General features: G+C 39.9%; 1 protein-coding gene across 1 annotated transcript in view; it reads left to right on the forward strand.

The window, feature by feature from the left end:
• The window catches only part of LOC127449423 (contactin-4-like), a 167,969-nt gene that overhangs the window by 137,380 nt on the left and 17,903 nt on the right, over positions 1 to 12,686 (forward strand). The window contains exons 12-13 of the mRNA XM_051712834.1: positions 9,767 to 9,894; positions 11,702 to 11,874. Of these exons, the coding sequence (XP_051568794.1) occupies positions 9,767 to 9,894; positions 11,702 to 11,874 (301 nt within the window). The remainder of the gene's footprint in view (positions 1 to 9,766; positions 9,895 to 11,701; positions 11,875 to 12,686) is intronic.

Below are 12,686 nucleotides of genomic sequence, written 5' to 3' on the forward strand. Positions count from 1 at the left end.
AATGATCGCATTGCTTTCATGTTCTTACTTTTTATAATCTCTGATATAAGATCCATTTAAAAATGTTCAAATAAAGAAACATTTCCATCCCAAAATAACCGGTTTAATCATTGTAAACGTGGAGTTAAATCCTTGTGGTTTGAGTATGATTGAGGAAGTGTCCACTCGCAAGTCTTGACCAAATGCAATGTAAATAAAACATAGAGATGAAAATGTCCAAGTATCTAGAACTGTATTATATTTACAAACGGGAGATGAGAATGCTGCAATAGTGAAAACAATGACATTAAAACACTTAAACGCAGTCTCTTCGGACTTGAGTTGAGCACAATAATCCTCTGGGAGTAAGCTGAACAGTGCGCAGCTCCTCATGAGCCGGGAAAACTTTGCGCTGATAATCGCCTCACTCAGATACTATTACACATTAAAGTAAAAGATAACACACATGGTGAAGTGCTGTGTTAATAATAATAAAAAAAAAATTAAAAAAAAGATTAAACAGCTGATGTGTACTGCCAAGTGCATCCAAGTTGGCTTAATTTATTTAGAAAAACTGTGATCGTCAACAGACAGATCGATGGGTGGATGTTTGGTTGGTTACACTGCTATTCGGATGTGATGACACATGGACTGTGATAAAGGCCTATTAGAATAAATATAAATATGAAATATGATTTTGTTATTTTGTAAGATTAATCCATTTTTGTGTAAAAATTTGTCAGTTAGCTGAAATAATGTGTCAAAGAGATGTTAAAATAAAGCAATAAACCAAAAGAGGCCATGCGTTACAGTGATTTACCATGGGTAATCTCCTTTACTGTGGTAAAATTACTGTAATACACAGCCCTGAATGGCTTTTCTAAAACAGCAGTAACAACAAAATGATAAAAGACACCAATGTCCAAATAAGTATTTACATTAATTCGTTTCATCAGAATAAGCAATTATTTCGGTAAGTTATATAATTGTAATTATCCTAAATGAAGGATGTTTACGATTGGCAAGCAACGTAGCAACTTGTCACATTTATATAGAACACAATTTTAACACAATTGTTCAAACTGTCTAGTCAGATCTAATTGTTCATAATATCTAATCAGAATTTAGAGTTTGAATTAACTGACAGCCATAGTTGATGATATTGCTTCTGATTCATTTGTCACATTGGAAATGAAAGGTCAAGTTGAGTGCATTGCATTGCTGGATACAGTATTCTATGCAGTTTGCGTACAGGTACTGCATATTTTGGCCAATGCACTTAGTCGCCCAGGCGTTCCATGCATACAGTACCATTCTCAAAATCTGCATATGGTGCATACTGTAAGAATAGTATGGTAGCATGTCGTTTCAAACATATCCTAACATACAACATGATTAGTCATGAGTACAAGAAAAGACAAATGCTGTGTGAGTACATATATGTGTAATGCCAGTAACTTGAGCATTTGAAAATGTTGTGTTCCTAATCTCTCACTACTGAGTTTGTATAAATTCAAGATGTGTGGCAATCTTTCTGTGCAAGTCATTCTGTGACTCGCTGAACATGCCCCAATGTGTAAGGAGAAGCATCGATTAGTCATTGTATTCCACAGGGCGGTCAGGAAAGGAAGGATTAGAGACAGACTACAAAGCCATCATGTCTTGATGCACATATAAATTTGGTTCTGTGTGGCCAGAACTTGCGTTCTGTAAGCAGATAGCTCTTGCTTTTTTTAATATTGCTTCTGTAGCTCATGGCCCACAGGTCATCTGGGTGGTGTGCTTCTATCGCTTAGCATTTGATATTTCTGTCAATAAATCAAAGTTAAGCTCTCGGCACAAGGCATGTTCTCTGAGCCATAGTAAATACATATTTATTTTAAAAAGCCAAGCTGAAATTGTTTGATTTTTGTGCTGGCAGGCCTACTGCATTCATGTTTGATTTGTTCTGGGAGAAGGTCACAGCACAACAAAGGGATCTCAATGTTACATATTTGTGTTTCTATGTTTATTTATCTATCAATTCATCCATTCCTTTCCAAGTTATTAAAAACTAAGCTGTATTGGTTGTTGATGTACATGAAGGTAGACAATGTACTTCTGAGAATTCTTAAAGTCAACTGTTAGAAGTCTAAAAGGCCTCCAGTTTTGCAAAATGCACATTAGATGTAAAGCACAGAATACATCAGAACATTCTTTTTTTATTTTTATTTTTTTTTTTTTTTTTTCTGAAGAAAATGTTACTGGTGCTTGCATGTAAAAAAAAAAACCCGTCACAATGATAGGGTGTTGTAGGTGGTTGCCAGGACTTTGTAGATGGTTGCAGGTGTCCTGAGTGATTTCTAGCACATTGATATCCAGTTGCTAGAGTGTTCTGGGTGGTTGCTAAGCCATTGCAAGTGTGTTCTGGATGGTTGCTAGGTGGTTGGCAGTGCCACGAATAGGGAAGAATGCAAGTATTTTGAGACATGTTTTTAATAGTTATTTTTAACTTGACACAGAGCCTTAAAAGTGCACCGCTCCTGCGTGAGACATTGTGCATTAGTCAAAGTCATCCATCTTGCACATATGTGAAGAGGAAACCGATCAAAAAACAGCACAGATGGACACAAAAACGAGTTTGGTGTGCACACCCCCTAGCTTGTCAAGTCATCTTAAAAATGTGGCGAGACGTGGCGCAACAGTCAAAGACATCCATCTAATGCATGTTTTTACACAGAAATACAATTGTAAAACAGAGCGGGCGGACACAAAAATGCATTCAGAAAGTAAACTAGACACGTTTTCTTAAAAACATGGCAGTTCTGCACGAGACGCTAAAAAAGTAGCGAGATGTGGCACAACGGTAAATAATAATAATAATAATACATTTTATTTATAAGCGCCTTTCAAGACTCTCAAGGACACTTTACATACATAATCAAGTTTACAATAAGAACATAAAAGATACAAATCTAAAATCACAAATAAAAATATGCATAATCATAAAAATGAATACATTCATAAATAAAGGTTATTTGTAGTAAGCCAATTTAAAAAGGTGGGTTTTGAAGAGAGACCTGAAAGTGGAAAAACAATCACAATTACAGATATCTGGTGGTAAACAGTTCCAGAGTCGTGGAGCAGCACTGCTAAAGGATCTGGACCTCATAGAAGTCAGACGAACCGAAGGTATCACAAGAGAGAGAGAGAGGAGCAGGATCTAAAATTAAGGGTAGGAGAATATATATGAAGAATATCTAGAAGATAGGAAGGTGCTAGGCTATGAAGAGCCTTAAAAGTCAGTAACAGAATCTTGTATTCGATACAAAATTTAACAGGAAGCCAGTGAATTTGTTGAAGAATAGGAGTTATATGGACAGAATCCATCTAGCACATGTTTTTACATAGGAAAACAATTGTAAAACAAAGCAGACAGACACAAAAACTAATTTAGTGTAAACAGCCCCTAGCTTGACACTTTGTCTTAAAAACGTGGTGGTCTTGCGCGAGACACTGAAAAATACACAGGGAAAATATATATTTTTTTTTTTTACAAATAAAAAAACACCACAGACGGATGCAAAAAACTAGTTTGGTCTAGTTTGGTCTGCGGCATCTTAAAAATGCAGTAGTCCTGGATGAGACGCTGAAAAAAACACCAAGACAACTGAAAGTCAAAAGTCGAAGAAGTCCCCTTAAGTATAAGCAACAATAATATTGATGTTTGCCTTTGCAAGCACCACTAATATAAATGTTTGAGGAGGAGAGATTTTTTTGTGCTGTTGCAACTCTACTGCAAAGACAGATCAAAATCAGTCCTAGTTAGTATTTCAGTCAGACGCTATCAACATCTCTCATGTTTCTTGAATAATCCAGACAACCTTCTACAAGAGCACCAGCTCCACAATCACATTTGCTCTTGTTGCCTTCTTGGAAACGGCTTTTAATATGTCGATAACATCCTGCATATGGTAGATAATGATAAGGCCGCAGGTAAAGATTCAATCCAAAATGAGTCAGCCCTAGTTTTATATCCTCCACCCCTCTCTTCTCTGTCTCTCTCTCTCTCTTCTCTCTCTCTCTCTCTCTCTCTCTTTCTGTTTCTTCCTCTATCTCTTCTTGGTCTTAATATCTTAATATTCACCCAGTGAATGTGGATGTTTTATCTTTTAAACTCGCATAGCCTAAACGATTGACACTTTACTGACCGTATACTTCTGTGCCAGTTGATTAATGGTTTATTTAACTTATGATTTAAGCCAAGTGGAGAAATTGCACGTAATTTGACCTGGCCCCTTTAAAAACCAGAGATCTGTGACACTGGCGTTTTGCAACACCTGCTTTCCAGCACTTTGTCTTGTTAGAGACGTGAAAACATAGGTTGGGCATGAGAGCTCCCGGTTGATGGATGCCTCCAAGATGGGCTGGGGCGCCGTATGCAACGGGCACACAGCCGCCAGCTCCTGGACTGGCCCAGTGCTACATTGGCACATCAACTGCCTCGAGTTGTTGGCAGTACTGCTCTCCCTGTGGAGGTTCCAGCCGTTGATCCAGGGCAAGCACGTGTTGGTCCGGACTGACAACACGGCAGCACGTACATCAACCGTCAAGGCAGTCTACGCTCACGTTGCATGTCACAACTCACCCGCTGTATTCTCCTCTGGAGTCAGCAGTGCCTCAAGTCTCTACGAGCCACTCACATCCCGGGCGACCTCAACACCGCAGCGGACGCGCTGTCACGACAGGTTACGCTCAGGGGAGAGTGGAGACTCCACCCCCAGGTGGTCCAGCTGATTTGGAGTCAATTCAGTTGAGCACAGGTAGACCTGTTTGCTTCCCGGGAATCCTCCCACTGCCTGCTTTGGTACGCCCTGACCAAGGCACCCCTCGGTATAGACGCGCTGACACACAGCTGGCCCACTGGACTATGTCACTGCATTTCCCCCAGTGAGCCTACTTGCACAGACCCTCAGGGAGGATGAGGAGCAGGTCGTCCTAGTAGCACCCTACTGGCCCACCCAGACGTGGTTCTTGGACTTCAAGCTCCTCACGACAGGTCAAGTGTGCCCCCCCCCACCGGCAAATTCCCCTGAGGAAGAACCTTCTTTCTCAGGGACGGGACACCATCTGGCACCCGTGACCAGACCTCTGGAATCTCCACGTCTGGCCCTTAGATGGGACGCGGAAGACCTAAGTGGCCTACCACCCGCGGTGATAGACATGATCACTCAGGCTAGGGCTCCATCTACAAGGCGCCTGTATCCTTTGAAGTGGCGTCTGTTCGCTAAGTGGTGTTCTTCCCGACGCGAAGACCCCCAGAGCTGCACAGTCAGATCGGTGCTTTCCTTCCTGCAGGAGAGGCTGGAGGGGCAGCTGTCCCCCTCCACCTTGAAGGTGTATGTAGCCACTGTAGCAGCACACCATGACACAGTGGACAGTAAGTCCTTAGGGAAGCACGACCTGATCATAAGGTTCCTGAGAGGTGCTAGGAGGTTGAATCCAGCAGCTCTTTGTCTGTTTGGTGGACAGCGGAAGGGAAGCGCTGCTCCAAACAGAGGATCCCCCACTAGGTCATTGATGCCATCATGATGGCATATCATGCTCAGGATATGCCATCCCCCATGGCACTACGAGCCCACTCTATTAGGAGTGTAGCGGCCTCCTGGGCACTGACCAGTGGTGCCTCTTTGGCAGATATCTGCAGAGCAGCAGGCTGGGCGACACCCAACACCTTTGTGAGGTTCTATAATCACCGGGTTGAGCCGGTTTCGTCCCGTGTGTTGTCAGGTCCAAACAGGTAAGTTCTAGGACAGCTGGCCGGGTGTACCGCTTGCGTATAGCACCTTTACCCTCCCATGAGGTGAAGACGTGCGCCTTTGATTCCCAGTTATGTTCACAAGTTGTGATCCCTGGATGACTTTCCTCCTTAGCCCTGTGGCAGACGAGTTTGTGGAGAAAATCGCTGCCGGCCCAGTACATGTGCTAACTAAGCCCTGTACTGGGGTAGGTGCTCCACATGCACTGGTTCCCCATAGGTGACCCCATGTGATATATCTTCCTCTCAATTGTTTCCCTGTCAGTAAACTGTCTTCTTGGGCAGAGGCCCCTCTGCCCCCAGTCACCATGCTTGTAGAAACTCCTCCCCCATCGGGAAGGACCTACTATGCAACTTCTCCACATGACATACTTCCGACAAGACTCAGTAAGACCATGTGACGTATTTCCACTCAAAATACCCCCCCCCCCCCCTTCTCTGGGCGGGGTGTGGTCTCCACGGTGTCTTCCCCTTGGGAGTGACACCCCCCTGACGTAGACATTTATGGCCCCCAGTCGGTTAACAACTTCCACTCTTTTTGGGGAGAAAAAAGAGGAAAAGAGGCCATGGCTGGGTAAGCCTGTCCCTATTTGTTGGGCAGTCGACTTGTTCCTGAAGGACCGTTCGACACTCATAAGAGCGTTGGGGGAGGATACGTGATGGCCTGGTGCGCTGGCTACGAGGCACACAGCGGTCTGCCCATCTCTCACCGCCAGTCCACGTAACACAGTTCAGCTAGTTGTGGCGTTTTGTATAGGGACCCCTAGTGTCACTACATTGTCACAACTTCGAGTGAGTGACAGATAGGGAACGTCCTGGTTACTTTCGTAACCTCCGTTCCCTGATGGAAGGAATGAGACGCTGTGTCCCTCTTGCCACAACACTGAACTACCCGCTGAAATGGCTGGGACCTTTTCTCAGCTCCTCAGCACAAAACCTGAATGAGTGGTTGCATACCATCTCCTTTTATACCCGTATGTCTGCGGGAGTGGCATGCAAATTCCACTTGCCAATTCCCATTGGCCTTTTTTCAAAAAGCAGAGGTGTTTGGGGCTCCCAAGAGTGACCCCTAGTGTCACTACATCGACACAACGTCTCGTTCCCTCCATCAGGGAATGGAGGTTACGAAAGTAACCAAGACGTTTTCCAGTGTTGTGAATGTGTCATACTAAACTGCATTACATGTCCTTAAAGCCTGGTTAAAAATGCATAAAATGCTGTGAATGTTATAAGAATGTATTAAGGTGATGTATGCTGAAGCATATGGGTAGGCTAATGCCCTGTTTGTATTTCTTTCACATTAAATTTATGTACTTCATTTTTTGTAATTAATTAATATATATATATATATACGGCCCCATTTTTCTTTTTAATAAACAGCCATCAGAATACAACCAAAAAAGATATTTTTTGTATCCTGTGGTGACTATTTTTAACCAACTAGTTACACTTAGAGGTTTCACGTTTGTTTGGCTTTTTATTTTAAATACAATTATACAGAGACAAATATGGGGCTGTTTTTGTATGTTTTAGTCTGGAATAGTTGGGTTAAGTCTGTATTTTTAAGAATTCTTATTGAATGAGAGGCAGGAAAGGAGTGAGACATGGCTGCTGTATCCATGAGCATTAAAGCTTAGATCTAGACTTCTGCTCAAGTCTGGCTGCTTTGTTTGTTAGAAGATGTGTTGGGTTAAAGACCCATCTTTGCCTAGTCTTTGATCTCTTGCAGTAGCCTGTCAATTTTGCTGTCCACACTTGATTTATTCTACCTAGAGCCATGATCAGACCCACACAGAGTCTGTGCGTCTTTTTTTCTTTCTTTTTTTTTTTTTTTTTTTTTTTCATGTTTTCTATGCTTATTGTAAGAGGAAAATATGTGGAATCTTTGGAATAGGTTTAAATAAAATGTGTTAAATAAACCTCAATAAACCTACTGCACTCAGTTGACAGCATAAAGCGTGATCAAATTAATTAAAAATAATAAAATTTAGCATTTTTTTCTTTTCAATTTTAAGCTACATTTATTCAAATCTCTTTTAAAGCTGCTTTATGTAATTTTTAGACATTAAAATACTTCCTCTCATCTCAGCTTAATGTGCAGACAACATTAAGTAAATTGAGTATGTTTGCAGGCACATTAATATGCTGATAACTACAAAAAAAAAAAAAAAAATCTGTTTAGAACAAAATAAACTAAAAAAAAAAAAAAAGTGTTTACATAAGATCTGTAATCATTTGGCTATTCTTTGCTTTGACATCAAAACGTAAAAAGGAATAAGTGACACTCCTGTTCTATCCGCTCCGTATGGGACTCGAACCGGTGTTTTCAGCATGGGAGGTAGCTGTTCTAACAAGGAGGCTAAAGGCTACAGCTTCTAATGTCAATAGCTAATGCAACCTCTTGAGGTCAGAGTGAGGTTTATAAACATTGCACAGTTATCTATCAGCTGGCCACCATTACACATACATACAATACTTGTGCACATTGGATAAGACAGTAAAAACACCAGTAAAGGTGTTTACATGCAGAGCAAAATCTAAGTAATTGGCAAAAAGTCTGTGTGTGCCGATCGGTAAATGCTTAAACAGTTTATAACCTTACCCCGATAAAAGAGAACTGTTTAAGGCATTTACATGACCAAGTGTAGTCGGGTTATTATGCATATGGTGTAAGAATGTACATGTAAACTTGCTTAATGTTGCTCTGTTCTTAACTTAAAATGAACTGTCTGTAGCTGTTCCCCCAGACTAACTAAGCTGTTGCTATGCTGGTTTAGATTGTCAAGTGCCCAAAACCCCTCAAAAAAAGCAAACGAAGGCCAGCTAAGACCAGCAAACCAGATTAGGCTGGTAATATAGTATTTGTTTATTGTGTTGTGTAATTATGTGTATATTAGATATGTAATTGTGTTGTGTAAATTGGTATATGTCTCATCACTGTCATGACTGCTATGTTGCTCGGAACTGCACCCAAGACTTTCACCCACTGTTGCACTTGTGTATATGGTTGAGTGACAATAAAGGGATTTGATTTTTGGAACTGATTTTTTTAAGATGCTTTTTATTTATAAAAAAAAAAAAAAAAAAAAAAAAAATCAGCAGTGGGTGCTACAGAACACATCATCGCTCTTTTGGTGCAACATTGCTCTTTTCGTTTTATTTGAGTGACCCAACAGTAACATTAGCTCAACCAATTTTGGGGCGGGACTATCTGTTTTTTGAACAGTGGAAGATAGGCGAGTGTTCGGAAACCTGTTTGAAAACAACGCGTTTCTTATTTTTCTGTTTGGTGCTACTGTTGGCCCAGAAATGACACATTACTGCTTAAAAATGCTATTATAAGAGGGAAAATCTAACAAATGACCATGTAAGGGTACGAGAAGCCTAAAATGTTGTGAATTATAGGTATTTGCCTTCTATGTAAATCTATGAAGCTTTCTGCAGAAGTCTGTGGGTGCCCATTACATGCAGGTCTACCCATGACCACTGTTCTCTGATGAATAATACAGTATTAGAATTTTGCATGTTTTCTTACTCTTTTTCAAATGTAGAGACTGTTTGTTTCCATCGGAAAAAACAGTCAATCAGGAGATCTCTTTAATATCTCAATTGTTTGTCCTAGACAGCAATGCGATTAAATAGAGAGCAATGGGAGGCTTTTTCTTAAGAGTTTTCCCCATACAAAAAGACTCTAGTAATCTCAGATGTGTGTCCAGAGTTTTAGAGATCTCGGCATCTCAAAGTGATACCAAAGTCTGTTATCAAAAGTCAATGATTTCAGTATGTATTCAATAATGTCTCATTAAATACATCTAAGTCCAAATTATCTGGACTATGCGATACACATGAATTTTATAGCTCTATCCTGTTACTGTGTCAAAAATTGTCCAGTCTATTGTTATTTCTAAAGGAATTTCCCTTGGTGCCCTTGGCCATGTTTATAATTATATATAGAATTCAAATTATTATTATTAATATTATTTTTTTCAGATGTACCATTTTAGAGGATGGCACCCTCAGGATTACCAACGTTACCAAATCGGATGCAGGCAGGTACATTTGTGTGGCCAGAAACCCCTTTGGCACATCCAGCAGTAGCGGCACTTTAGTGGTCAAAGGTAAAACACCTTTCACATTTCACAAACAGCACATTTCTCTCACTTCTAAGTGGATGACTTAAATCCAGATGAGGACCGGTGGAAAAAAAAAGTGAGCAACTCAAGCATGAAATTGATAATGAAATATATAGTTGTTTTATGTTCCTGCTGGTTTGACAGAGGTATAACTCATCCAGGCTTTTGTCATCTGTGAGTTATTGGTCCAACCAATGGTGTGAACAAAAAGCCATTCACAGCACCGGCAACAGATATCCTCTTTCCCCAGCCACTTTCTGCATGTTTAATTAAAAATACTGTATGCTGCTGTTGCAAGCATAGTTTTTTTCATCAGTTTCCTTCTTTAATAACTTATGACAATACATATACATGCTTTTTGGACACTATGATGGCTTCAAGAAAGGTTATTAAAATTCAGGACTATACTGCCACATTGAAAATATGTAATTCAAAATCTAATTTAAACCTAGAAATAAACAGAAAGCTTTAGGACTTTGAAAAATGCTAAACAAACAATATGACATAAAATGAATATACATTTTTAGGATTTGTATTATTTCTAAGTCACTTATCAAATAAGAATTTTGTGACATTGACTGTTAACACATTTCTATGAAAGGTCAGATTTCCGCTTTCATTGAAGCAAAAGATGACATTCTCATATCATGCTGGATAACATGGATCATCAGGTTTTGCACAAACATATGAAGACCATGCCAACTCGAGTACATGCTATCAATAATTTTTAAAAAAAGGAATTATAGCAACACGGAATACCAAGACTTTTATCTTAATTTTTCAATTCAACTTGTCACTCAATTTGTTATGCTATACTTTGTCAAGTTAATTTTAAAATGAGTTGGAATCCATGTTTGGATGCCTAAGGTTAGGACTTCAACAAGTAAGAAAAGCAATAGAGAACTAGATTGGCAAAGTTCATCAAGACAAACTTTGTTGGCTTGAAAACGCCTTGTCTGAAAGTTTAAAATAGTCCTTGGTCATCAGCTACTTGAAAACCACAAGTCGGATCAGTTAGAAAAGATAGAGGAAACTAAATCAGAACAGTGTAAATGTCTGTGCCAAGTTTTGTGAATGTAGCTTGAAAGCTATAGGAGATTTTGGACCTTAAGGGATTTTGAAAAAAAAAAAAAAAAACTAAGCCAAATTTGTTGAATAACAATATGTTGGCTTTGTCAAGCTGACATAATCATTTGTATAATTATTTTAATAATTCTACTTGAGACCTTCAAGACCTTGTTTCACGCACGTGCTTTCACTCACAGATGAGCGAACGGATGAGTTAGGGGCCATTCACACCCTGTGTCTGTTCTGTTTTCCCATTGTTTTCCTATGTAAACGCATGCTGGACGAATGTCTTTGATATTTGCACCACGTCTCGCTTTTTCTTCAGCGTCTCGTACAGGACCGGCAGATTTTAAACACCATGTCAAGTTAAAAAGAATGTTACATTTTCAAAAACGCATGTTGAGACACCTGCACTCTGTTTCATTCTTTTGCGCTGCATCTAGATGCTATGCCTTCTTAAAACTATGTATGTTTACTGTTTTAGTACTGTTACGAATGTTGCCTATATGCTTACATAAAATACAGCCTATTGCAATAGTACTTGCTAGGAGAAGAAATTAGATAGTAAGCGATTTCGGGGTCGGGTTCGGGCTTGGGCTTAAAATCTGATGGTATTGTTCGGGCCAGGTAGGGTTGGGTTCAGGTTTCATTTTAAGGCCAGTGCAGACCTCTACTTTCTTCCCTTTAATTCACTCAAAATTCCATTTTTTTTTTCTCTCGACAGAACCAACCAAGATTACAGTCCCTCCACTAAGTATGGATGCCACAGTAGGGGAGAGCATTGTCCTGCCATGTGAAGTATCTAAAGACTCCACTCTACACCCCACCTTCAAGTGGTTCTTCAATGGGAAACTCATCGATTTCAGTAGACATGACCATTTTGGAATGATTGGAGGGGTGCGTTTCTGGCATTGCAATAATTATATTGCAAACTGTTGTAACATTTTTGCATTAACCTTCAATTCCTCTTAGAAAGCATTCTTTTGAGTAAAGGAATGGTAGTAGAAAGACTTATTCCAGTTTAACTTTTGTTATAACTGAGCTAGAAATGAGGGGAATTTGAGTGCAAGGGCACCTGGCTGCTCACTGAACACTGAGGCACAAATTTGTCTGATTACAGGATTTACTTTGCACTCTGTTTAGCATGCTGAGAACCTCAAAAAGCTATCCACAAGACCCACTCTCTCACTGTGTAGATCCACAGAGCTTTTCAGATAGCCAAGTATTTATTTTTAGAACCTGGAGAGAGCAATGATCAAATGTGCGTATGGCCGTGCTCTGAGTGATGGTAAAAGAACTGCTTGTCTAAGCGAGTTAGAGGAACCTTATCTGAACTAGATGATCAATTTTGAGAGTTGTATTTTTGCTGTTTCAAATGTGTCATATTTACAGGGTTCCCACAGTCATTGAAAACTTAGAAAATTTAAAAATTGTGATTTTTCAGGCCTGGAGAAGTCATGGAAATTAATAAAATCCTAAAAAGTCATGGAAATTACCACACTGAGTATAGATTTGTTGTTGCTCTTTATAAGTGCAATTAAGTCGCTACTGCTGGATGTGCCGAAGGGGTTTCTGTCCACACAAGTGTACCTACCTGCATCCAGTTTGGCAACGGAGGTGATCCTAAAATGATTTCTGACAGTAAATCACAAACTGGAAAAGTAATGGAAAAATCATGGAAAATTAGTGGTCAAAAGATGTGGGAACCC

This window comes from Myxocyprinus asiaticus, chromosome 12 (assembly GCF_019703515.2).
Source record: "Myxocyprinus asiaticus isolate MX2 ecotype Aquarium Trade chromosome 12, UBuf_Myxa_2, whole genome shotgun sequence".
In the NCBI taxonomy this organism is placed as follows: Eukaryota; Metazoa; Chordata; class Actinopteri; order Cypriniformes; family Catostomidae; genus Myxocyprinus; species Myxocyprinus asiaticus.